The sequence below is a fragment of the Ammospiza caudacuta genome, chromosome 10 (genome assembly GCF_027887145.1).
Source record: "Ammospiza caudacuta isolate bAmmCau1 chromosome 10, bAmmCau1.pri, whole genome shotgun sequence".
Classification (NCBI taxonomy): domain Eukaryota; kingdom Metazoa; phylum Chordata; class Aves; order Passeriformes; family Passerellidae; genus Ammospiza; species Ammospiza caudacuta.
Genome location: NC_080602.1, coordinates 11,028,960 through 11,055,361, shown reverse-complemented (window position 1 = coordinate 11,055,361; position 26,402 = coordinate 11,028,960). Strand labels below are relative to the sequence as shown.

General features: G+C 50.0%; 1 protein-coding gene across 2 annotated transcripts in view; it reads left to right on the top strand.

Annotated features, from left to right (window-relative positions):
* Nucleotides 1-26,402, top strand: part of NPTN (neuroplastin) — a 44,882-nt gene that overhangs the window by 6,972 nt on the left and 11,508 nt on the right. For both annotated transcript variants that reach the window (XM_058811152.1, XM_058811153.1), the window contains exons 2-3: nt 17,564-17,732; nt 20,629-20,723. In XM_058811152.1, coding sequence (XP_058667135.1) covers nt 17,564-17,732; nt 20,629-20,723 — 264 coding nt within the window. The remainder of the gene's footprint in view (nt 1-17,563; nt 17,733-20,628; nt 20,724-26,402) is intronic.

Sequence of the window (26,402 nt, the reverse complement as noted above, 5' to 3'; positions counted from 1 at the left end):
TCACCTCTAATTTTGTCTTTTTAGGAATATTTCAGTTTTATCCCATTCCTGCCAATTCTTTATGCAGGACTGGGAGTGAAGGTGTGACCCCTGGGTAATGGGAGAGCTTTTCTGCTCCCTGTAATTCAATATTTTAATTTCTTTTTATTAAAATATTTTTTATGAGATTTTTTTTCCCACTTTGGGAATTGGCTTTTTGCTTCCAAAACCAAAATAGAACCAGGAAAATTCCCATTTCCTCCCAGTTTTAAGGGTGCTGAAGCTGATAAGGGGCTGGAATATTGTATTGATGGTTTCCTTCAGCTTTAATTTGTTGCATTTTTTATCTGACAAGGTTTTCAGCACTTTGCTGAGCAGTTCAAAACCTGCAGCAAATGCTGAAAACCCTGTCAGATAAAAATGCAACAAATTAAAGCTGTTCTCACCCCAGGCTCTGAGCTGCCTCTTTGGGGTCTCAGGCTCCCAAAGCTCCTATTTTTAGTGGTGATTTGGTGACCCCAATCTTGAGCCATATGGAGGAAAGGAAAAAAAAATAAAGCTAAAAAAAAGGAAAAAAAAACCCTAAAAAAGGAATAAAATGTGAGGTTTGGTTTGCAGGAAGGGAATTAGTGGGAGAAGGGAGCCAAAACCACAGCAGGGCACTGCCCTGGTGCTCTCCTGCTTTGGGGCCTTACAAAATGGGTTCAGAATTCCCAAAAATTTCCCAAACATGACCCTGTTGTGGTCCTTTTGCCAAGTGAAATATTTCAGAGCTGGAGAGCTGCTAAATCAGGATTTTTGGGTATTTTGTGGCAACCTGGATTTGCTTGGATGGAAATGGAAAAGTGGGAAAAGCACCTCGGCAGCAAATTCCTGGGGGCTGTGCCATTCCTGTCACACTTGGATCAGTTTATCTGTGGGATAAATCCTCCAGTGCTTCTGCTGGGCTTTATTCAGGTATTTTGAGGAAAAAAAAATCTTTTAAAGCTGCTGTAAAATTGTAAAATTGCTGCACTGCTGAATGTGGGTGGAGAGTGCAAGGGACCCTGTGAGGGGCAGATTTTAGCATTGGGAATAAAGCAGGATTCTGGGGTAGAGAGCAGAATTCTGGGGGTATAGAGCAGAATTCTTGGGTATAAAGCAGAATTCTGGGGTACAGAGCAGAATTCTTGGGTGTAGAGCAGAATTCTGGGGGTATAAAGCAAAATTCTTGGATATAAAGCAGAATTCTGGGGTATAAAGCAGAATTTTTGGGCGCAGAGCAGAATTCTTGGATATAAAGCAGAATTCTGGGGTACAGAGCAGAATTCTTGGGATATAAAGCAGAATTCTTGGGTATAAAGCAGAATTTTTGGGTACAGAGCAGAATTCTGGGGTACAAAGCAGAATTCTTGGGTAGAGGCAGAATTCTGAGATACAAAACAATTCTGGGATATAAAGCAGAATTCTGGGGTATAAAGCAGAACCTTGGATATAAAACACAAGCAGAACCTTTTTACTCAGTTTAGGGGACGTGGCTGAAATGTGATTTTGTTTAGGTCACCATTTCTGTTCCTCTCGCCACCACAAAATCCCTGCAGTGTGATTAAACACAATTATTGTTGGTACCATGGTGGTGATGTTAATTTTTAAAATTTCCACTGAGCAAAGGAAGCTTCTCTGAGTTTTTTTTTCCCTGCTGGCTCTTTGAAGAGCCCAAATCTGCTTGGCTTTTAATTGGATTTTGCTTTTGTTGGGAAAGCTCTGGGAAGAGCTATGGGGCTCCCCCTCAAGCTCAACAAAATAACCACAAATTGGCATTTGGGCGTTTTTATTTTGAATTATGTGAGGAGTGAGTGCCCAGGGCAGGGAGGTGATTCCTGCTGGGGATTAGGATGCACTAATGCTGCTGGAGTGGAATTCCAGCTCAGGAATGGGGTGCAGGAGGAGCTGCCCTGCCCAGGTTATTTCTGGCCCCATAATCTCAGCAGTGTCAGGAGGGCTGTGGAGATCAAACCTCAGGGCCAGGGAGGGGCTGGATCCCATCCTCATCCCAGCCACCAGGATTGTGGGGAAAATGGGAAATTGTGTTTCCTACAGAAAAAAAGCCAATCCTGCAATTTACAAAAACCCCTCTGAAACCATGGCTGGCAAAGCATCCCAGGGAAATGGCAGTTCCAGCATCCCTTGGAAAATGCAGCTTGGAAGCTGGGCTGAATCCCTCCCAAGGAGATTTCCTTCCATGGGGAACCTGTCCCTCCTCTCCCAGAGGTTTTCCCAAGGGTTAAACCCCACATGGGACTCAGCAAAGGCAGGAATTGTTCTCTGCTCTCCCCTTTCCATTCCCAGAGGTTTTTCCAGAGGTTAAACCCCTCCTCATGCTCAGCAAAGGCAGGAATTGTTCTCTGCTTTTCCCAAGGTTTCCCAAGGGTTAAACCCCCTCATGCTCAGCAAGGCAGGAATTGTTCCCTGCTCTCCCCATCCCTGAAGAATCCCCCAGCCAGCAGCTCTGCTCTCATCCCTTTGGAAGGAATACAGGAATTTCAGTGCTGCAGCTGAGGAATGGACAAGAATCCCTCCAAAGCAGGGGATGGCTCCTGGGAAGTGCCCAAAAAATCCATGTTAACAACTAAAAACCTTTCCCTGGAAAGCAGTGGGAAGGGATTCAGCTGCAGCACAGGAAGCACAGCCTGAGCAGGCAGCAATTTCAATTTGTCTGCAGCAGCTGAAGCTCTCAAAAATTGCTCGGGGAAAAATACCCCTAAAAATACAATTTTTAAGCAGAGCTCAATGTGCACAGCAGAGGAAATCTGCTGCACAAATGTGCCATCTCTGCTGCTTTTTAATCCATCTCCTCCTGCTTTCCTCATCCCTGTGCCTGGAATTCCAGTGGAATTCTCCTGGAATTCCAGCATTCTCCTTGGTGCTCTGAGCAGGGCAGCAATTCCTTCCCACTCTGGACAAGGGATGATGAAAGCACCTCCAGCCCCATGTCCAGCAGCAGGGCCAGGATTTCACACTTGAGGCAGCTGAGCTCTGGTTCAGGCTGCAGAACGTGCTGGCAGTGTTATCCCCTGTGCTGCTGCCATTCCCTCTGCTCACTGAGGAATTATTTTTGTGGCTGAGCAGCTTCTCCTCAGCCTCTGTTACATAATCCCCAATTCAGCAAAGGGCATTTCTTGTGAAAGGTCGCTGCATGGAAATGTCCTTTCCCTCCCTCATGAGGATGTGGAGCAGCTCCTGCTCCTACAGAGTGAATAAAAGGGGGGGAAAGCAGCTTTGCTGGAGAGAAATGGGATCAGTCTCCTGTCAAACACATTTGTTGGATCAGGAAAGGTCAGGGGAGAAGGGGGGAGCTCTGAAAACCTTTGGTTATTTAAAACCCTTGCACCACGCCATTAGAGAGCCAGGCTGAGGATTTTACAGTGCTAATCTGACACAAAATCATTTTCATTACCAACCTTTGAGGTGTTTTCAGTGGCTTTCAGACAGAAATTTAATGCTGTTTTAAAATGTTTTGAGCTCTTCAGCTGCTGCAGGCAAATTGAAATTGCTGCCTGCTCAGGCTGTGCTTCCTGTGCTGCAGCTGAATCCCTTCCCACTGCTTTCCAGGGAAAGGTTTTTAGTTGTTAACATGGATTTTTTTGGGGAACTTCCCAGGAGCCTTCCCCTGCTTTGGAGGGATTCTTGTCCATTCCTCAGCTGCAGCACTGAAATTCCTGTATTCCTTCCAAAGGGATGAGAGCAGAGCTGCTGGCTGGGGGATTCTTCAGGGATGGGGAGAGCAGGGAACAATTCCTGCCTTGCTGAGCATGAGGGGGTTTAACCCTTGGGAAACCTCGGGAAAAGCAGAGAACAATTCCTGCCTTTGCTGAGTCCCATGTGGGGTTTAACCCTTGGGAAAACCTCTGGGAGAGGAGGGACAGGTTCCCCATGGAAGGAAATCTCCTTGGGAGGGATTCAGCCCAGCTTCCAAGCTGCATTTTCCAAGGGATGCTGGAACTGCCATTTCCCTGGGATGCTTTGCCAGCCATGGTTTCAGAGGGGTTTTGTAAATTGTAGGATTGTCTGAGGGAGTTCTTGGCTTTTTTCTGGCACATGAGGGAATTGGTGACACGAATAAAATTGGTGCCTCCTGTGAGCACTCCTGCACTGATATTCCTTAATATTTCCATTGAAATATGGGGGAAAAATGCTTTTTGAGGCACTGGACTTGCTGTGGATCTGGGTTCACAGGTTGGTCAGAGCTGGCCTTGCACCATCTTCATCCATCTGAGTTTTAGGTAAATCAGATTTTTTCCATGCTTCCTGTTAAAGTGAATATTTGATATCAAGTCTCCAGTGAGATAAAAATGGTTTTGCACTCAGCATGGCCCAAAAAGACAGAAACACTTCCATAAACTGCATCCCTTTCAATTGCCAAGGTGCAGAGCCCTGGAATTCTGTAGTTCACACTGAAGCCTTGGGAGCAGATGGGTTTCAGCAGCAGGGCTGGGGAGGGAAGGAGCTGGAAGTTGGAGCTGGGGCTTGCACTGGTGGAGCAGGAGCTGTGCAGGGACTCAGAGCTCCCTGGGGGGACACAAGTGACATCCCAGCTGTGCCAGGGGTCTGTCTGAGCTCCCTCATGGGCTGGGCTGCCTTGTGGAACCAGGGAACTGCCAGGGCTCTGTTCTTCCTGGCCAAAAATTGGGAAAAATCTCCACTCCTGCTCTCCAGAAGGTGACACTGGTTATGGAGGCACAGTTTATAAACCCTGTCCTGGTGATTCTTCCCTGTGGGATATTTATGGAACCAGGGAACTGCCAGGGCTGCTCTTCCTGGCCAAAAATTGGGAAAAATCACCATTCCTGCTCTCCAGAAAGTGACTGTGGTTATGGACAGTTTATAAACCCTGTCCTGGTGATTCTTCCCTGTGGGATATTTATGGAACTGTCAGAGCTTTGTTCTTCCTGGCTAAAAATTGGGGAAAATCCTCAATTTCTTCTTTCCTCATTTATCCCCAGGAACTGATCCCTGTGTCCTTTTCCCTGCAGCCAGCTATGGAGCCACAGGTTATAAACCCTGTCCTGGTTGTTATTCCCATGGGATATTTATGGAACCCCTGTCCTGGTGATCCTTCCCATGGGATGTTTATGGAACCAGGGAACTGCCAGAGCTTTGTTCTTAATGGTTAAAATCTGGGGAAAATCTCCATTTCTACTCTTCAGAAAATAACACAGGTTATAAACCTTGTCCTGAGGGACCAGGGAACTGCCAGAGCTTTGTTCTTCCTAAATCTGGGGAAAAATTTCCATTTCTGCTCTCCAGAAGGTGACACTGGTCGTGGAGCCACAGGTTATAAACCCTGTCCTGATTGTTATTCCCATGGGATATTTATGGAGTCCCTGTCTGGGTGATTCTTCCCATAGGATGTTTATGGATCCAGGGAACTGCCAGAGCTTTGTTTTTCCTGTCCAAAATCTGGGGAAAATCTCCATTTCTGCTCTTCAGAAATGTGGTTGTGGAGCCACAGTTTATAAACCCTGTCCTGGTTGTTCTTCCCATGGGATAGCCCAGCCTTGTCTCAATTCTCACTTGTCCCCTTCAGGTGGATTGTCACCTAGAATCCCTGGAATTGTGTCCAGAGCCCAGCCAGGAGGGGATTTGGGGGAAGGGAATTCCCTGGAGCTGGGGGAAGTGGGGCTTTTCCTCCCAGGGCTGTGCTTGGATGTGTTTCCTCAGGGAATTGGGGCTGCTCAGATCAGGTTTTGCACCCTAAAAGTGGCCATGAAATACCAGTTGTGTTTGCAAAGTGTGAAGGGAAGCATCCCTGGTTTTATTACAGGGAAACTTGGATAAAAGTGTCTGGTGGGGGGAGGGTGGGGGGGGGTCTGAGGCTGATCTGAGGGGTTGGTGGGGCCAGAGGAACTTCCACAATAATTTCCAGTCTAAATTCCTGATTTATCCTCAGAAACTGATCCCTGTTCAGGAATCCTTTCCATCCCAAATTCCTGATTTATAGAACTGATCCCTGTTGAGGAATCCTTTCCATCCCAAATTCCTGATATATAGAACTGATCCCTGTTCAGGAATCCTTTCCATCCCAAATTCCTGATATATAAAACTGATCCCTGTTGAGGAATCCTCTCCAGCCTAAATTTCTGATTTATAGAACTGATCCCTTTGTCCTTTCCAGGTTCAGGAATCCTTTCCAGCCTAAATTCCTGATTTATCTTCAGGAACTGATGCCTGTGTCCTTTCCCTGTGCAGGAATCCTTTCCATCTTAAATTCCTGCTTTGTAGAACTGGTCCCTGTTCAGGAATCCTCTCCATCCTAAATTCTGATTTATGGAACTTATCCCTATTCAGGAATCCTTTCCAGCCTAAATTCCTGATTTATCCCCAGGAATTGATCCCTGTGTTTTTTCCCTGTTGAGGAATCCCTTCCAGCCTAAATTCCTGATTTATAGAACTCATCCCTGCTCAGGAATCCTCTCCATCCTAAATTCCTGATTTATGGAACTGATCTCTGTTCAGGAATCCTTTACATCCTAAATTCCTGATTTATGGAACTGATCTCTGTTCAGGAATCCTCTCCATCCTAAATTCCTGATTTATGGAACTGATCCCTATTGAGGAATCCTCTCCAGCCTAAATTCCTGATATATTGAACAGATTCCTGTGTCCTGTCCCTGTTCAGGAATATTTTCCAGCCTAAATTCCTGATTTATAGAACTGATCCCTGTTAAGGAATCCTTTCCAGCCTAAATTCCCGATTTATCCCCTGTGCCCATCTGTGTCAGGAACTCCCCCTCAGGCACATTCCCAGGCTGGCCACACCCAAACCATTCCCCTCAGGATGAGTTTTTTGGAATTTGCCCACAAATCTCCTGTGCAGGGGAATGGGGAATGCTGGGCTGGATGCAGGGAATGTTTAATTCCAGTCCTGTGGGATGAATCCTCAGGTTTCCTGCCTGTGGAAGGAGCCCCGTGCCCTGGCACAGCTCCTGCATTTTGATGCTGCTCTCTGGGCTGGGTTCTCCTCTCTCCCAGCTCTGGGAAGCTGCAGGATGAGAAGGCAGGAATTAAACTCAGGAATTCAGTCCAGGGATAGCTCTGGGCTCACCTGGGCACCTCAAACCTGGCTTAAAGCTGCTCTGGAGCTGGCAGAAATTAATGGGATTAATGCCAAATGTATCATTTTGTGCTTCCTGGTGAGAACAGAATGGGAGAGCATCGATCTTAAGGAAAATGGGTGTGGACAGGCAGGGTGCTGCAGTGCCTTCCTGGAATTTGTCCCCAGGCCTGGGTCCTGTCTCCATTCAGGAACCCTTTCCAGCCTAAATCTCTGATTTATGGAACTGATCCCTGTGTCCTTTTCCAGCCTGAATTCCTGATTTATGGAGCTGATTCCTGTTCAGGAATCCTTTCCAGCCTAAATTCCTGATTTATCCCCAGGAACTGATCCCTTTGCAGGAATCCTTTCCATCCTAAATTCCTGATTTATGGAACTGATCCCTGTGTCCTTTTCCCACTCAGTATTCCTTTCCAGCCTAAATCCCTAATTTATCCTCAGGAATTGATCCCTGTGCAGGAATCCTTTCCATCCTATATTCATGATGTGTTGAACTGATCCCTGTGTCCTGTGCCTGTTCAGGAATCCTCTCCATCCTAAATTCATGATTTATAAAACTGATCCCTGTGTCCTTTTCAGCCTAAATTCCTCATTTGTAGAAATGATCCCTGTGCAGGAATCCTCTCCAGCCTAAATCCCTAATTTATCCCAGGAACTGATCCCTGTGTCCTGTCCCTGTTGAGGAATCCTTTCCATCCTAAATTCCTGATTTATGGAACTGATCCCTGTGCCTGTCCCTGAACATCAGAGTGTTTCACCTCTTCCAGCTGTCACTTTTTGTGTGTTTAACTCATTTCCAAGATTTTCAGTGGATGTGAGCCCTGGCAAGGAACAAATCATTCATCAGGGTGGTTTTTATCCAGCAACACTGTGCCAAAGTGAGATTTCCCCACCCTCAGAACTCTTTGGCACTTAATTAAAAGAAGGAGAAGGTGTTAATTAGCCAGGGCACCTCATTAAGACAGCCCAGTTGAATGGGGCAGCTCCTGCCTGGATTTTCTGGGATATTCCCATCAAGTTGTCCATGTGGGAATAAAGCAGAAATCAGCTCAGGTGAGGGCACAGCAGAGCTGAGCAGTTCTTGCCTTTTTCCACTTGCAATTTTATTCATTTATTTGAAGAATTTAAAAAAATCAGGCTCCATAATTAAGGGAAATAAAGCCACCAGAACTCTCCTAAAGGCCTGAGAGCAGTGAAATACAAATTTTTGATGTGCTGGGAGGTTTTCCAGGTGGGTTTTTGCTGTAAAGACAGCCAGGCTTGAAATCATTCAGTCCCACAGCAGTTACACTTTATTTATTGTGGCTCCAGACTGAAAATCAGGTTTATTTTTGCATTTTAGCCTTGTAGACTCAGTTCTGAGTTTGGAACTGTGTTTGTGCTGTGATTTAAGTGGGATTTCATTGATTTAATTGATTTAATTCACCTTGAGCAGCAGCCTCAGGATGGGGTGGGAGCATTGTCCTGCTTTTTGGGGTTCCTTGGTCACAGTTGTGCTGGTTGTGATTGAAAACTTTCTTGGAAATCCTTTTATTTTTTTCGTCATTTTGATCCTAATTTGTCCATTCTTTGTGTGTCCTAAACCTGTTTTTTGCTGTCTTTGAGCCTGGCTTAACATCTTTCCTCAACTTGGCTTTTAAGGCAAAGCACTTTTGTTTTTTAAACCCCTTTTTTACACCAGACTTACCTTGGGGAGATGAAAATTCTCCCTGCTCTGCTCCTCCAGGGCCATTCTCCTTAATTCTTTTGCACCTTGATGAAATTTGAGTTCCAAAAGGATATTTTAATTATTAAACAACAATTTCTGCAGTTCAGAGATGACTGCCTTGTGTATTCTCACCCTGGCAAGTTTTACAAGAATTCCTGAGCTCTGAAAATCCTGGTTTTTCTCTGTTGGGGGTTTAATTTTCTTTCCTCAACACAAATTTTAAAGCAGAGCTTGGAAATGAGGGGAGCCCCTGGAACTTTGTGTGGGGACTGAAATGTTTCCCTGGTTTTAGGGCATTAATCTCTCCTCGTCTCCATCCACACAATTGAGGCATGAGATCAAACCCTGAATAAATAAACCACTTCCAGAAGGGGTTTTAGGTTAGTCCCAAATCTTTGAGGTTCGAGCAGAGTCCCAAATCTTTAAGGTTAAACAGAGCACAGTCCCAAATCTTTGGAGTTAAACTGATCAGAGTGCCAAATCTTTAGGTTTCAACCAGGAACAGTCCCAGGTATTTGGGGTTTAACAGAGCTCAGTCCCAAATCTCTGGGGTTACATCGAGCACAGTCCCAAATCTTTGGGGTTAAACAGAACACAGTCCCAAATCTCTGGGGTTACATCGAGCACAGTCCCAAATCTTTGGGGTTAAATTGAGCACAGTCCCAAATCTTTGGGGTTAAACAGAACACAGTCCCAAATCTTTGGGGTTAAATCGAGTTTAGTCCCAGATCTCTGGGGTTAAATCAAGCAGAGTCCGAAATCTTTGGACTTAAGCGGAGCAGAGTCCCAAATCTTTGGGGTTAAACAGAGTAGTCTGAAATCTTTAGGTTTAAACCAAGCACAGTCCCAGATCTCTGGGGTTAAACCAAGCACAGTCACAAATCTTTGGATTTAAACAAAGCAGTCCCAAATCTTGAGGTTTAAACAGAGTAGTCCCAAATCTTTGGGGTTAAGCAGAGCACAGTCCCAGATCTCTGGGGTTAAACCGAGCTCAGTCCCTTGGTGCTCTCCTGTGCTCGTGGCTCTGTCTGGTTTGGGGTTTTGTTGTGCTGCTGTCTCTGGAGCAGGAGCTGAGCTCTGGGACAGGCCCAAGAAAGGCAAGGCCGGGCTCTGGCAGCTCCTGCGTCACCAGGACCTGCCCAGTGTCACCCGCTCCGTGCTGGGACAGCCCTGGAATCCACTGGCAGGGCCCAAAGGCAGCAGCACTTCCCTTCCCTTCCCACTGCTCTGTGCTGCAGCCTCGGGAATAATTCACCTTTTTCCTCCCTTTTTGGAGTTTTTTAAGCATTCCTGCTCGGTGCTGACAGACCCCAGCTCCTTGTGCAGCTTCTGGCTGGGTGTCACCATGAGCAGTGGCCCTCTGGTGGCATCACATCGCTCACTGCTGCTGTTTGTGAGTGGCTGGAAATGCAAAATATTAACTCAGAACTGCCCTTGGTAATTTAAATGTTTGTTAAATTATGTGTGGAGGCTGTTTGGCATCCCAGGGAATGCTGGTTATTGGGGTGAGGGAGAGCTGGTCATTTAGGATTAGGGAGCACTGGTTATTTAGGGTCAGGGAGTGCTGGTCATTGGGGATTGTGGCTGTTAATTACTGGGGTTTGTGGTTGTTGGTCATTGGGGGCTGTTGGTCACTGAGGGCTGTGGCCATTAGGGAGCCCGTGGCTGTGGTCACTGGTCACTCATTAAATGCTGTTTAATGAGTGCTCCAAGTCCCCATTTCCATTTCCAAACCTCACTGATTTGCCTCTCATCCTAAACCAAGCCATGAATGCCAGGCCAGGGATGGCACAATCCGAGGCCAGGGATGACAGGCTCTGAGCTTTCCTGGTGTGACACTGTCCCTCCCCACGCTGCTGGTGTCCCCTGCCCCAGCAGAGCACCAGGATGGCTTTTGCTGCATAATCTGTCTGGCCAGCTGTGTCCTAATCCTGCAGTTTTAGGAGGGGCCTGGTGTTGAGGCACTGCTGTTCTCCTAAATATCTTTGGCAATAGGATTGAAGGAGAATTTAATGTGTGTGTGTGTGTGTGTGTGCTCCCAGTGGGGCCCTGAGGCGGGTAAGTATGGAGGATTTAGGATATCCAGAATATCCCATATTGTGGCCTGAGCAGGGATGTCAGCCCTCTCCACACCAAGGCAACTGTTGATGGCCCTTTGTGGGTTCCTAACAGAACCTTTTGGCCTGTGAGTGTTCATTGCCCTGCAATTCCCTTTTTCCCAGAGCTGGGCTGATCAGGAAAATAGGTCACTTGTATCTTGGGGAATTCCCTGCCCTGGAAGTCCTAAATAGATGGGAGAGGGGTCAGAGCAGAGCTCACAGCTGGCACGGGTTTGGGATTTTAGCCCTGTGGATGGGTCAGGTAAAGAAACCTCCTGAGGGAGCAGATCCCTGGGCAGGGACACTTAACCCTGGCACAGCCCGAGGTGCCAGGGCTGGAAAAGGCTGGAAATGCCTTGGGAGGGTGCCAGGGGGAACTGCCAGGGGAGGGACGAGTGAGGACATCGGGAATTCCTGCCCTGCAGCCCTGGCCACTGCCAGTGCCATGGGTGTCCCCAGGCTGTGTCACTGCCAGTGCCATGGGTGTCCCCAGGCTGTGTCACTGCTGGTGCCGTGGGTGTCCCCAAGCTGCCCTGCGTGTCTCCAAGCTGTGTCACTGCTGATGTCATGGGTCTCCACGCCCTATCACTGCCAGTGCCCTGGGTGTCCCCAAGCCATGTCACTGCTGTCATGGGTCTCCAGGCCGTGTCACTGCCCATGCCCTGGGTGTCCTCAAGCCACCCTGGGTGTCCCCAGGCTGTGTCACTACTGGTGCCCTGGGTGTCCCCAAGCCGTGTCACTGCCAGTGCTGTGGGTGTGTCGCTGCTGGTGCCATGGGTGTCCCCAAGCTGTGCCACTGCCAATGCCCTGGGTGTGTCACTGCTGGTGCCATGGCTGTCCAAAGCTGTGTCACTGCCGGTGCCCTGGGTGTGTCACTGCCAGTGCCCCCGGTGTCCCCAAGTCACTGTGGCTGTCCCCAAGTTGTGGGTGTCCCCAAGCTGTGCCAGTGCTGTGGGTGTGTCACTGTCAGTCCCATGGGTGTCCCCCAGGCCATGTCACTGCTGGTGCCCTGGGTGTTCCGCAGCTGTGTCACTGCCGATGCTGTGGATCTGTTACTGCCAATGCCATGGATGTTCCCAAGCCATGTCACTGCCGGTGCCGTGGGTGTCCCCAAGCTGCCCTGGGTGTCCCCCAGCCGTGTCAGTGCCGATGCCATGGGTGCGTCACTGCCAGTGCCCTGGGTGTCCCCAAGCTGTGTCACTGGTGATGCCCTGGGTATGTAATTGCCAATGCTATGGATGTCCCCCAGCCGTGTCACTGCCGATGCTGTGGGTGTCCCCAAGCTGCCCTGGGTGTCCCCAGCAGTGTCACTGCCGATGCCCTGGGTGTCCCCAGCAGTGTCACTGCTGATGCCCTGGGTGTCCCCATCCGTGTCACTGCCGATGCCATGTCTCTAACTGTGTTTTCTGCCCCGCTGCTGTGTTGTGTGCGAGCTCTGTTGTTTTCTGCCGCTCTGTCACTGCGTTTCTGCTGCCCCTCCCTGCAGCCGGGTTTGTCAAGTCGCCCATGTCAGAAACTAAGCTCACGGGGGACGCCTTTGAACTGTACTGTGATGTGGTTGGGAACCCCACTCCAGAGATCCAGTGGTGGTATGCGGAAGTCAACCGGGCAGAGGCTTTCAAACAGCTGTGGGATGGCGCTCGGAAGCGCCGTGTCACCATTAACACTGCCTACGGGGCCAATGGGGTGAGTGTGCTGAGAGTAACCCGCCTTACCTTGGAAGACTCTGGGACTTACGAGTGCAGGGCCAGCAACGATCCCAGGAGGAATGACTTGAGGCAAAATCCCTCCATTACGTGGATTCGAGCCCAGGCTACTATAAGCGTCCTGCAGAGTGAGTCCGGCCCCCAGTAGTGGCACTGTAGTGTCTAGAGGCAGTCTGGTGACCCCGCCCCCGTGTCCCCACCCTCTGCCGCACCCTGTCCTGTCCTCCCGACGCGCGGGCTGCTCCTCCTCCTCCGCCTGGCCTGTAGTGCTGACCCCGTGTGCCACCCGTGTCTCTTCTCCTTAGGACAGAGCACTTGGGAAAACCTCGGGATGTGTGCTAGAGCTTCCGTGTGACACCGGCCCGCTGTCGGATTGTGTTTGTCCCCTCCTCCCTTTAGTTTTGTAGGACGTTTCCAGCCTCCCTGGCTTCTCCACCAGTGCCTTGCTCTTTGATTTATTTCCATGTTCTTTTCCCAACTCTAACTGTTTTATTTTGATTTCTTCTGTTCTCTTGGAATTTCTGGGAATGCCTCCTCACCTGGTTTTGCTTACATATCTGCTTCTGGATAAATCCTTCCCTTTCAGTTCCACGTGACCTTTCATGTTTGGATTTTTCTTGGTGTTTCTTTTCCTTCCTGGCCAGCAGCATGTTCCTAAGGAGTTCTCTGATGCAGCAGCACTGAGGAGGTGCAGCCATTCCTAATGCAGCCTGTGGGAGCAGGAGGAACATCCTGCCAGTGCTGAGCCCAAACTTGAGCTCAGTGACTCCATCCAGGGCAGCAGCAGAGCTCTGGGAGCAGAGGCTGTGCTTGGCCCAGAATTGCTTTTTGTTCTTGCTTGTGGCAAGGCTTCCCTGCCTTCACTCTGCTTTTTTGGGAGTTCATACAATCAGATTCTATAGGGAAGAATTTTGAGCCAGATGTAAAACTGGCATTTGCCTAAGGAAATGGCAGCTGAGTTTCAGGTGGAGGGAATTAAATCTGCAGTGTGCAGGTACAGGAGAACTTATTTTGGGTGGTTTCTCAGTGCCCTCAGCTGACAGAAGAGCAGAGCAAAAGTGTGGTCTTGCTCCTGTGCTCTGTGCACAAATAACCCTTTAATGCCCTACTGCATACAAAACTCTATTTTGTATCTTGATTTTTTCATTTGGGTACCTTGAAAAAAATCCCCCCTAGAGCTGTCCCCAAAGCCTGGTGCTGCTGTGGGCACTGCTGGATCAGAGACCTTCCCTGTGGGGATGGAACAGCCTTGGTGCACGTGGAGGAATGGCTGTGACCCAGTGCTGTGGGGTGGCTGCAGTGACACCGGGTCCCTGAGCTGGAGCTGCTCAGCCCCAGCCCCCCCTCGCCCCTCCTGTGTCCTTTGGGCTCCCAAAGGGCTGGAATGCTTGCATGGCCTCCAGCAGCAGCTCTGACATGCTGGGAATGATCCTGGAAATGTGTCTGCTAGGGAGGGCTGTGTGCTGGAGAGAGCCCCAGGGCTCCAGAGTTGTAAATACAGATCCACCAAGAGGGAAGGAATGATGAGGAGGACTCCATCTTATCAGAAGGTTAATTTATTATTTTATTATACTATATTATATTAACGAATACAGAAAAGATAAAATGAAAACTCCTGACTATTTCCAGAGTCCTGACACAGCTTGGCCCTGGTTGGCCAAAGAGTGAAAACAACTCCCAGCAGAATCCAATGGAACAATCACCTGTGGGTGAACAATCTCCAAACACATTCCATGAGCACAGCACAGGAGAAGCAAATGAGATAAGAATTGTTTTCTTTTTCTCTGAGGCCTCTCTGCCTTTCAGGAGAAAAACCCTGGGAGAAGGGATCATGTTCAGAGAATGTGGATGCCACACTCCAGAGCAGCTCTGGGGGATTTACAATGCTGCTGGTGTGCAGAGCCAGCCTTTGGGAGCACAGGGCAGGGGCTTCCTTCCCCCAGGCCCCTGAGCTGCTGCAGGGACTGCACTTCAGCCTCTCCTGCCCTCCCAGGCTGTTCCAGCTGCTGCTGCTGCTGGGTGGGAGCTGCCTCCTGAGTGCCTTGGGTGGGATCACACTGCTGTGGGGCCCTGCTCTGTGGGATCACACTGCTGTGGGGCCCTGCTCTGTGGGATCACACTGTTCTGGCCCTGCTGTGTGGGATCACACTGCTCTGAGGCCCTGCTCTGTGGGATCACACTGCTCTGGCCCTGCTCTGTGGGATCACACTGCTCTGGGGCTCTGCTGTGCAGGGCAATAAGGAACAAACCCTGAGTGCCTTCCCCTGTGTGCTGGGACAGCCGAGCTGCTCCTGCTGGGGAGGAGGAGCCCATGGACATCAGCTCCTGTCTGAGCCTGCTGGAGGAAGAGGAGGAAAACAGGGATGAAGTTCCCAAGGTGTCCCTGGAAGTGGAGCCCCTTCCCTGAGCCTGCCCAGGTGGCCTCAGCTGCTCCATTCAGTTTGTGTTGGAAATGGGAATCGTGTGGCTCACTGGAGTTGGAGTTTGCAGCTGCTGCCCTGCTGTGACACCAAAGCCCCCCAGAGCTCTGTCCTGGCCTCTGCAGAGATCAGCTTGCTTCTGAAAATCTGGCACCCAGGAGCCACCATCTGCCTTCCACCTCCTTCTGCATTTGGAACCAGAATTTCACTTGCTGGGTCTTTTTTTTTAGTTGCTTTGCTTGGGTTTTAACTGTAAAAGCTGAGCTTACATAAAATGGGCACTTGAAGTGATGTGTAAAAAGTGATTTTCTAGGTGAGCATCCTCCTTTGCTGCTGCTGTCCCAGTATTCCAGTTGCAGTTTGTCTCCTTCAATTAAATCAGGAGACTGATCCATCAATTTGCTTTTTTAATAACCAAATCAAAGTAACATAAATGCAGGTGAAGCTGCCTTCAGTTGTGCTAAACTAAAACTGAAAAGGTTGCAGGTCAGTCACTGAGTTACTATTTCAGACACACTCCAAAAATATTCCCAGAGCTCTGTCAGTGTTTTTGTGGGAATGCAGATGGGCTTTTTGGGGGTGGAAAAGCACACAGGGCGGGCCAGGAATGGTGCATGATATGAGAATAACACAACAATTTTGGGCCCAAACAATCCTGGAAAGGATAAAATAACCAGTGTGGGAGAAATGAGGCAGAAACAGAGTGAAAATTGAATCACACAAACAGCAACTGCAGTGTTTCTGCAGTTAAAGAATGATTTAAAGAGCTGGATTTCCAAGAAGGGTATCCGGGACTGGAATGCTGCAGGTTGTCAGAGGATAGATATTTTTCCTCCCTGGACACTAATCTAAGGATTATATTAAAAATCCAAACACAAAAGGTGCCACAGGATTCAGGGATGTTCCTTCCCTGTGTGGAAAGCTGGGATGGTTCTGACACAAAATTGGGATTTTCTGTTCTCTCCTTGTGTTTCATAACCTGCATTCCAGAGGCCAGAGGCTCCATGGATCATAAATTCATATCCCAAACTGTTGCCACAAGGCATGGCAGAGTTTCCAGAATCCAAATTCCTTGGATGACTTGCAGAAATCAGGGAGATGTCTGTGCTGCTTCCTCAGCCTCCTGCAGCCAGAGGGGAGGGAGGAAGGAGCAGCTGGAGCTGCACCTCTGGAATCAGCCAGGAATTCATCCCAGGCAGGGCACACAGCAGCATTTCCACACACAGAGCCTCTGGGCTGGCCTGCAGGCCAAGCTGACCCTGAAAACCTTTTTTTTTTTTTTTAAACTAACAGCAAGAATTGTGCCATTTTTAAACCCTCCTGTCCTGTGTGATGTGGTTTTCACAGAATGGTTCAGACCCTGCAGCAGAAAGGTCTTTTTGCCAGGTTTGGGAAGCAATTTCTGTGGCTGAGAATGAGGCAGCTGTGTGTGCTGGGGAGCAGCAGCACCTGCAGGGGCTGAGGGCAGCATGGGTCTCAAACAGCAGCACAGTGCCCTCACTGATTTTAGCACTTCTGAAAGGCTGTGCCCTCAAGAATGGGAATTTGCTGTTACCAGGTGGGGCTGTGCAGTGGAACAGCCCCAAAGCAGCCAGCAGAACTCCTGGGCTCTGCTCATGCACTGGGGCTGGTTTTGTTCTTTGTAAATGTTTGTGCTCAAGGTTACCTCAGACACAAACCACTTGCAGTCTGATGTTAGCCTGCTGTGTATCCTCACATTTCACTGGCAGATTTGGGTGCTGCTCTCAGCTGTTCTCCCTCAGCCTCTGCCTTCCCAGGGAAGTTGTGCCCTGTGGAATCTCCTGGCTGCACCTGGGGCCACAGCAGCCTTTGGGCAGGCAATATGCAGAATATTACTGAGAAGCCTAAATTTGAGTGCTGTTCATATAAAAATGGGTTTGTTTGAAACCTCAAGGAGAAGAATTGACAGAAACACCAGGTTGGAAGAGACCTTCAAGACCAATCGAGTCCAGCCCAGCCTCAACACCCGGTGCCACATCCAGGCTGTGTTAAACACATCCAGGGATGATGACTGCACCACCTCCCTGGGCAGAACATTCCAGAAGTTTATCACTCTCTCTGTAAAAAACTTTTTCCTGATATCCAGCCTAAATTTCCTGTGGTGCAGCTTGAGACTGCTTGCTGTGGTTCTGTCAGTGCTGCCTGGAGAGACCAACCCCAGCTGAACACAGGCACCTTTAGGGAGTGATAAGGTGGAAGAGTGATAAGAACCAAGTGCCAGCCAGCAAGAAACCTCTGGAGGAGTAACTGAAGCCTCATGTGCAGCGCCAGGAGTTGGTGTGGGAAGCACAGAGTGTGTCCCTGGTGTCCCTGCAGTGTGGGATTCCCAATGAACATTAACCCCTCCTTTCTCTCCCCAGCAGCGCGGCCCCGGGCGCCGCCGCCAGCTCCGAGCTCTGTGGTTTGGTTGTGCTTCCTCCGTGTGTCCCGCAGTGCCATCCCCCGTGTGGTGCCCTCCCCTCCCGCCCCCTGTGCCACCACGTAGAGTAGCTGGCACTGTCCCCAGGGCCGGCCCTGACGCTGTCCCTGCCTTGCAGAGCCGCGGATCAACGCCAGCGAGGACGTGGTGCTGCACGTGGCCGGCGTGGCCGTCACGCTGCAGTGCAACCTGACCAGCAGCCCCAGCCCCCTGGCCGCCAGCTACTGGGTGAAGAACGGAGAGGAGATCCCGGGCACCAGGAAAGCCTCCAACACCACCGAGTACAGGTGGGTGCTGGGCTGGGGACAGGGGCACTCCTGCTGGTCACACCGTGGTGGCTCAGCCAGTTCAGAGCTCTTCTCCAGGGCTTATGGGTGGGTATGTTGATGCACATCCTCTCAGAACCCAAAATCCCAGCTGGAATGAGAAATGGGAATGGACAGGGATGGTGTTTGTGCCCTGGGGAGGGCAGGGATGGTGTTGCTGAGGTGTTCCTGAGGTGTGGGTGCTGGGCTGAGCCAGGGGACAGGGGCACTTCTGGTAGTCCCACATTGGTGGCTCAGTCAAACTCTGTGAGTTCAGAGTTCTTCTCCAGGATTCATGGATGGGTCTGTTGCTGCACATTCTCCCAGAGCCCAGAATCCCAGCTGGAATGAGATGAGAATGGGCTGGGAATGGTATTCCTGAGGTGTGGGTGGCCTGGGCTGAGCCAGGGGACAAGGGCACACCCGGTGTTCTTACAGTTTACACAGGCTGAAGTAAAACTGTCAGTTCAGAGCTCTTCTCCAGGGCTCACGGATGGATCTGTTGCTGCACATCCTCCTGGAGCCCAGAATCCCAGCTGGAATGAGAAATGGGAATGGGCAGGGATGGTGTTCCTGCCCTGGGAAGAGCAGGGATGGGATGGTGTTTGTGCCCTGGGGAGGGCAGGGGTAGTGTTCCTGAGGTGTGGGTGCCTGGGGTGAGCCAGGGGAGCAGGGGCACTCCTGGTGGTCCCACAGTGGTGGCTCTGTCAAACTCTGGCAGTTCAGAGCTCTTCTCCAGGGTTCATGGGTGGCTTTGTTGCTGCACATACTCCTGGAGACCAAAATCCCAGCTGGAATGAGAAATGGGAATGGGCAGGGATGGTGTTCCTGAGGTGTGGGTGGCCTGGGCTGAGCCAGAGGAGCAGGGCACACCTGGTGTTCTCACAGTGGTGGCTGAAGTAAAACTGTCAATTCAGAGCTCTTCTCCAGGTTTCATGGGTGGGTTTGCTGTTGCACATCCTTCTGGAGCCTAAAATCCCAGCTGGAATGGGCTGGGATGCTGTTCCTGAGGTGTTCCTAGGTGTGGGTGGGGTGGTTTGGTCATGATTTGGTGGTTGTGGGATGATCCCAGCCCTTGGCTGGAGCTGGTGGATCCCGTGCAGCTCCCTCAGTGATGCCCTCAGACTCTGTTCCCTCTGTGATTTTCCTGCCCTGTTTTTTATTTCCATCCCTTCTCCCCCTTGATGCACAGCAAACCCAACTTCCAGTTCCATGCTAAGCCAGGCTGAAAGGGACATTTTAACCCCTACTGACAACTTGGTTCCAACTGTTTTCTGTCTGTAGAGGGGCCCTTTTCCCCCTGCTTCACTGAAACAGAATTAGGCTATATTAGGGGATATTTAATTGTAATTATGCTGATTAGGGGATGTTCAGGTTTCCATGGCCTTAGCAAAGCAGCCTCTCATCCACAGCATTTTGTAAGTTGGATGTTTGATCCTGATTAATGATTTGTCCTTTCATTTTCCCCTTTAGCTCACTTTGAATTACCTTGTTAATTTTGCAACTAAAAACTGAGTTTCATTTCCTTCCATAATTCCTTCCTGACCCTCCTCAATGCAGTGTTCAGCCCTGGGCCTGAGCTTTGGGGGCTCTGCTTCCCTAAGTGGGAGTGGTGCTCAGGGTTCCTGGGAATTGCCCAGTATTGCCCAGCAAGGGCCAGGCTGAGGCTGTTCCAAGCCAGGCTGTATTTTTCCTTCCAAATTCCTCTGTAAAGGAGGATTTAGGCACTGCTGGGGAAGGAAGGAGTGAAGTGGGAGAACACCACTGTCCCCTGTCCCCGGGGAATGGGGGGACTCCCAGCAATCCCAGGCACAGCAGGAGAAATCCCAGGTTCCATTTGCAGAGTAGATCCTGAATTCCTGAGCACTCCTGGGCTGCTTTGCTGCTGCTGGAGCTCTCTCTGCTCTTTGGTTTTGCTTTGGTTACATTTTAAATCCAGGAATTCCAGGTTTTCTCAGTGAAAAGCAGCAGCAGCATAGCTGTGGTTAACAGAGGGTGTTTCCCTCCCCCATTTATTTATATTTTATATTGGTTCATTATTTATTTCCCTTAAGCTCTCAGGTTCTTGTTTTTTCAGTCACTTTGTTTTGCTGTCAGATGTTTTTGGTGCTTGGAGTTCAGAGCTGGCTACTTTTATCATCCAGAAAACTCCAGAATTTAGAGATTAAACTGTTTCAATTAAAAATCCTGCCTCTCCTAGCACTGGCAGTGGGGTGAACCTCTCCTAACCCTTCATCCAGCTCGGGGTGGCTGCTCCAGCTGCAGGGAGCTCCTGTGAGCCCTGAGCTGTGTCAGTTTGCAGCTCGTGAATGATTGATGGCAACCAGAGCTGGGGAGAGTCACAGAGCTCCCCCTTGTCCTTCTCCTCCTCACTCTGGGTGTGGCTGCAGGTGCTCAGCGTGCTGCTGAGCTGCTCTGCCATTGCAGAGTTCCTTATCTGAAATTATTCACTTTATAACTGGAGTTTGGGTGTGTAAATGCTGTCAGCACTCAGCCTGAAGTGAGCAGCTTTTTCCATGTGTCTCAGCAGTTTCCAGGGGTCATGAAATGATTTTATTGCAGGGTTTGTGTTCTTCTGCAGGGGCTCTTTTGCTTGATTGAAAAAGAATTCATAGAAAAGGGAAGAATAATAAATACAATAATTATTAATAAACAAAACAATTAATAAATAAAATATTTAATAATAAATAAAATAATTAATAAAAAGGAATAATTTTAATGGGAATAATTAATACAAATAAATCAATAAAAAAGGAGTCTTCTGGGGGCGGAAACTTGCCTTAATGTGTGCTGGGGAGGGTGGGCATGCTCTGGTTGCACCCACAATTAGTGGGTGCAATTAAGGGGTGTTAATTAGCTCTGTGTGCTGTCCCTGCAGGATCCTGAAGGCCCGAGCAGAGGAGTCAGGGGAGTACCTGTGTGTGTTCGTGTTCTCCGGCTCGCCCGTGGCCAACGCCACCATCGAGGTCAGAGGTACAGCTGGGACCCTCACTGTCCCCTTGTCCCCTCCCCTGGCACTCCCTGCCTCCCTCAGCAGCCCCACAACACAGCAAAGGCCTCCTCACCATGCCTGGGTTCATATCAGAAATAATGATTTGTTGTCAAAGATAAAAGCTCTGATTTCCAGGGAAAGGCTGGCACACATCCAGGGAAAGGGCTCAGAGATGGGAGCAGCCATGGGTTTGTGGGCACCTCCTGGAGTCTGAGATTAGGAAAAAAAGCTGCACAATGGGCAAGGTTTGCCACAAGTGTGGCTGTAGGGAGCCACAGAGCAGTGCTGGTGTCAGGGAATTCCCAGGGAATTCCCACAGGGCTGCAGGAGGCTGAGGTTGGGAATTTGTGTGGAATTTGGCAGGCCCTGGGATCCAGCCGAGGATCCATCAGTCTGTGGGAAAGGGAATTCACCACCCTGAGGAGCTGGGCTGGGTGTTCAGGGTACACAGCTGGAGAGGTTCTATTTTCCTCCTTTTCCTTGTCTTGGGGATTTTTTATCCCATCCTGCCCTTTTGCTCTAATTGCTGAATCTCCTGATGTTATTTAAAATGTAAAGCTCCTCTTGGCTCCTCTGGGCTGCTTTAGGTGACAAACCACTCCTGGAGAGGGGAAATGCAACTTTGGGAGTGGAGCAAGAGCTCAGGCAGCTCTGATGGTCCCTGCAGGGCCCTTGGGATGTTTGCCACGGGGCTTGGCTGCTGCTCTGCCAGACAGGGCCACCAGCACAGCTTGGCAGGGAGCTGGGAGCTCACTCTGGGGGAGGAAATGGCAATTCCTGTGATTGAATGCAAGGAGAACTGATCCTACTCACTTCCCACAGGTAATTTACACCTAAATACCCTCCTGGGAAAGTGGGGACAGCAAATGGGGACTGCACTTGGAGCAGATGTGGGGACAGTGACACCACCTGGGTGCCCATCACACCTGTGATCTCATATTTACCTGCATGGCTCCTGTTGGTGCTGGAGCAATTACACTCAGAGTTAATTGTAATTATGCTGATTGTAATTAGGGTGCAGCTCTCACTGCTGATGCACAGGGGAAGGAGGCTGCTGAATGCCAAAGTGCTCGTGCTCCAAAAATAGGGATTTTCTGACAGCTTGTGAACAGCTTCCCCAGAGCCTGTGGCAGAGGCAGCCAGGGCATGCAGGGCCACTACCCTGGTGTGCTGTGCCTCCTGTCCCTGCAATGGCCCTGCAATGGCCCTGGAGCAGCCTGGCACAGTGGGAAGTGTCCCTGCACATGGCAGGGGTGGCACTGGATTGGTTTTAGGTCCCTTCACCAAAACCATTCTGGGATTTTTTCCCAAAAAAATCCTTAGGGCAGAGGTGTGAGAGCAGTTGGGAATTCAGGGTTTAATGGAAGCATTTGGTGCCGTTCCTGGGAATTCATTCCAAGCTGGATTCCCCCAGCCAGCTCTGCTGGACTTCTGGGGGGGCTTTGTTCCTGCTCAGCTCCCCAGAGGTGTGAGGGCAGCCCTGAGCTGCAAACCTGGGGCTGAGCAAATGCTGGGTGTAAGGAAATGCTGGATTTGGGGAATGCATCAAATGCTGGGTTTAGGGAATCCAGCAACTGCTGTATTCATGGAAATGCTGGATTTAGGGAATGCAGCAAATGCTGGATTTAGGGAAATGCTGGGTGTAGGAATGCAGCAAATGCTGGGTGTAAGGAAATGCTGGATTTAGAGAATGCAGCAAATGCTGGATTTAGGGAAATGCTGGATTTAGGGAGTCAGCAAATGCTGGATTTAGGGAATGCAGCAATTCTGGATTTAGGGAATCCAGCAAATGCTGGGTTTAGGGAAACACTGGGTTTAGGGAATCCAGGAAGTGCTGGGTTTAGGGAAGTACTGGGTTTGGGGAATCCAGCAAATGCTGGGTGTAGGGAAATGCTGGGTTTAGTGAAATGCTGGATTTAGGGAATGCAGCAAATGCTGGGTGTAGGGAAATGCTGGGTTTGGGGAATGCAGCAAATGCTGGGTGTAGGGAAAGAGCCCCTTGGAGCAGGGATCTTGTGTCTCCTTTTCCTTGGCACTGGAGCAGGCTGGGGGTGATTTTGGTGGGGTGGTTTTGCTGGAGCTGCCAGGCCAGGCCAGGGCACCCCTCCTGCCCCCTGGAAGGGGATCCTTGATTGCTGCATTTCTACCTGGGCCATCCCTGCAGTGCTGATGAGGAGCTCTGGAGGCCTGAGCATGAAAAGAACCCCAGACAATGCACTGCAGCCCTGGAGAACTGTGCAGTGCCCCTGGTCCTCCAGGATCTTGGGAGCAGGGGAGAGGAAACAGCTGCTGGAAGGACCTTTGGAATTCCCCTTCCTGCCACAGGCCTTTCTGCCCCTGCCTCATCAAGGGATTCCTCCCGCTCCCTTTGCACCTCCCTGTTCCTGGGGAACAGCCTGGGCCTCAGTTCCTGGCTGTCTCAGCAAACCTCTGCTGCAGCCTGGCTCCTCTCTACCAGGAATAAATTCAATTGGGCACTCTCTGAGCCCACAGAAATCCTCTCACATTCCCCCTTCTCCTGGTGCCTTCAAGCTCCAGAGGGAGACAGGGGTTGGAGTCATAACCAGAAAAAGAAACTTTCCAGAGCCCTGTTCAGGTCACCCCTCAGTGCAGGAATATTTTTAGGTGCTTTGCCCTTACTTTAATTTTGTCTATTAATGAGAAACTTGAAGGGAACTGGGCCACGGTTTGGAGGTGTCACACATTTAAATTTCCCTCTCCTTTTCAGTGGTAAAGAGCTCGGAAAGGCTGAATGCCTCCTGTACATGAGGAGATGAATTTTCCTGGCTGTGTGACCCCCAAACCCTTCAGAAAGCTGCTGCACACTGAGTTCTGTGCTGTTGGGAGCCCCATGGTCACCCTGCCACAAACCCCTTTCCTCCTGTGTTTAGGTTTAAAACTATCAAAACTATGCTGGTTAGAATTCCTCTCATGTCAAGCATGCCTGAATGTCTATTTATTTTCCCTTTGTTTTATAGCAGTTAATTTAAATTAACTCTCCTTCCTTTTGCTCATTGTGAGGTGTTTCCAGCCCACCTTGAGGATTTTTCAGGAATCCAAACCTCCCTTTGCCAGGGGCATTCTGCTGGTGCTGGTGATCAGCAGAGACAGAGCAGAGGGAGCTGAAATCCAAATCCTTCCCACCTAAACTTGCCTCACCCTGATGCCCTGATGGGCTGGAGCAGAGGCTGGATGGAGTTAAGGGGAATAAAGTGGAGATTTACTGAAGTGCCCCCAAAGGGCACACCCTGGCAGTGCCCAGATGGCTCCAAGATGGAAGCAAAGCAGGGCTTGTCCATGAGATCTCACATTTTATAAGTTTTAGTCCATTTGCATATAGGAGTTAACTGTCCAATTAACAGCTTCAAATGATGAAGTTTCATCTTCCTTGCTTGCTTGCCCACCCTCCTCTTCTCACATTGTTCATGCTTTGGGCCTGAAGTTTGAAGAGTCTCCAGTCCTTGAGTGTCCAGCTAGAACAAGATTGTTTTGTTTCCACTGTCCTGTGAAAGATCCCAGGAACACTGAATATAAAGCTAAAGCTGCACACCAACACAGAACAGAAAAAATAAACCTAAGGAATCAACCCTGGGCTTTGGCTGGCACAGAGCAGGATGGTGCAAGGAGCAGTCCTGGCTTGAAAAGCTTCCCAGGGAAGCCCTGCTGAAGCTGGGGCTGCAGGGATGTGGGGCCAGCAGGGCACTGCTTCCTGCACTGTCTGGGACAGAAAATGCTGGTTGGTGTCTGCTGGTGGCACTGAAAGCCAGCAGTGCACAGAACCCCTGGGTGCTCCAGGAATAGCCCTGGCCCAGCAGAGCCAGGGAGGAGCTGAGGTATTCTGGGCACTGCTGCTCTGCTGGCATCTGCCTGGGAGCTGGGAGCACCCTGGGAGCTGGCCTCTCCTTCTGCAATGTCATTGTGTCACCCTGCAGCAGGAGTGGAGGTGTCCCAGAAAGTGTTCCCTGTCCTTTCCTGTCCCTTCCCTCCCTGCCAGCAGCCTCACACAAACTGGGCCAGCTGGGACTGCTGTCCCTGTCCCCTTTTCCAGCTCAGCCCTGCTCAGGGTGGCACTGGAAGCCAGCAGCCTCGAGCTGCTGAGTGCCACTGCTGCTCCTCATGGGAATGTTCCCAGCTTGCAGCCCTGGTGGCATTCCAGCAGTGCCAGCTCTGGGATCGTGTCCTTGTCACCGCTGGGCTGGAGGAGATCCCTCCTTGGCTTCCTCCAGGAAGCAAAAGCCACGGGGGCTCACCCAGCTCCTGCTTTAAGAAGGTCTCAGGCCAGCAGGGAAGTGGTGGCACCTCTCAGTATGTCCCCAGGTGACAGTCCCCTCTGGAGCCCTCATTATTTGGGATAAATTCCATTTTCCAGGCTGGGGACAGGTGCTCTGCAGTGCCTGGGTCCTGCAGCAGCACAGCACTGCCAGCCCCAGGCAGGGCTGAGTGATTTTCTGCCCGGGGACATGAATTCAGCTCAGCAACTCCATCTGCTCCAGGTGTTCTGCCCCTGGCAGGTGGGGAGTGCTCCTCCCAGCTTCCTCCAGCTCCTTTCTGTACAAGACCAGGGGTTTGTTTGGATCTGATGCCTTCATGCAGGTCAGGTTTTATGTCTCTCAGTGTATTTTTATGTCTGATGTGGAAAGATGCATTTTGTGTGGTGGTGTTTGCAGGGGTCCCAGGATGAGGGAAGAGATGAGAATCTTGACTCCATGTTTCAGAAAGCTGATTTATTATTTTATGATGTATATTATAGTAAAAGAAAATGATATATTAAAACTATACTAAAAGAATAGAAGAAAGTATTTCAACAGAAGGCTAGCAAGGAATAGAAAGGAATGATAGTAAAATCTTGTGACTGACCAGAGAGTCTGAGCCAGCTGACTGTGATTGGCCGTTAATTAAAAACAAGCACATGAGACCAATCACAGATGCACCTGTTGCATTCCACAGCAGCAGATAATCATTGTTTACATTTCATTTCTGAGGCCTCTCAGCTTCCCAGGAGTAAAAACCCTAATGAAAGGATTTTTCATAAAGGATGTCCGTGCCACATTTTGAGTGTCAGTTTTCTTAAATAAACCCCTTGGGTTTATTCTTGGCCTGTTCTTACCTATGATGGTGTAGTGGTTTTGGCATTATCTTGGAATTAAAGAGCTGGCATCTGGCTGGGCTTCATCCTCTAGTCAGGACTCCTGCAAGGCCCGGGAAGTGCTGGCTTGGAAATGCTGGGCTGGAAATGCTGGGCTGGAAATGCTGCTGGAATTCCCATGGGCACTTGGAGGATGCCTGGGGCCTCTCCTGTGTGCCTGCCCAGGTGAACACACACCAGCAGGAGCTGGAGCCCAGGCTTTCCTACAGCCCTGGGTTTGCTGTGCTTCACAATCTCATTTGGATAATGCTGTTACTGTCCAAAAAGGATCTGAGGCACGGGATGCTCCCTGCACCCACACCCCTTTGACACAGCACAGTAGGAAGCAGAACAGCTTGCCAGGCATTTCCCAAAGATTGCTGCTGCAATTTTGGGGAGAGCAGGCTCAGCTGCTGTCTGCTGGCACGAGAGCTTTTGTTCCCTTTGAGAAATTCCCCTCATGATCTCAGCCTGCAGCTGGAATTGCTGGCTCTGTGTGCACCTGCAGGGAATGTGCTGGTGGAGCAGGGGAGTC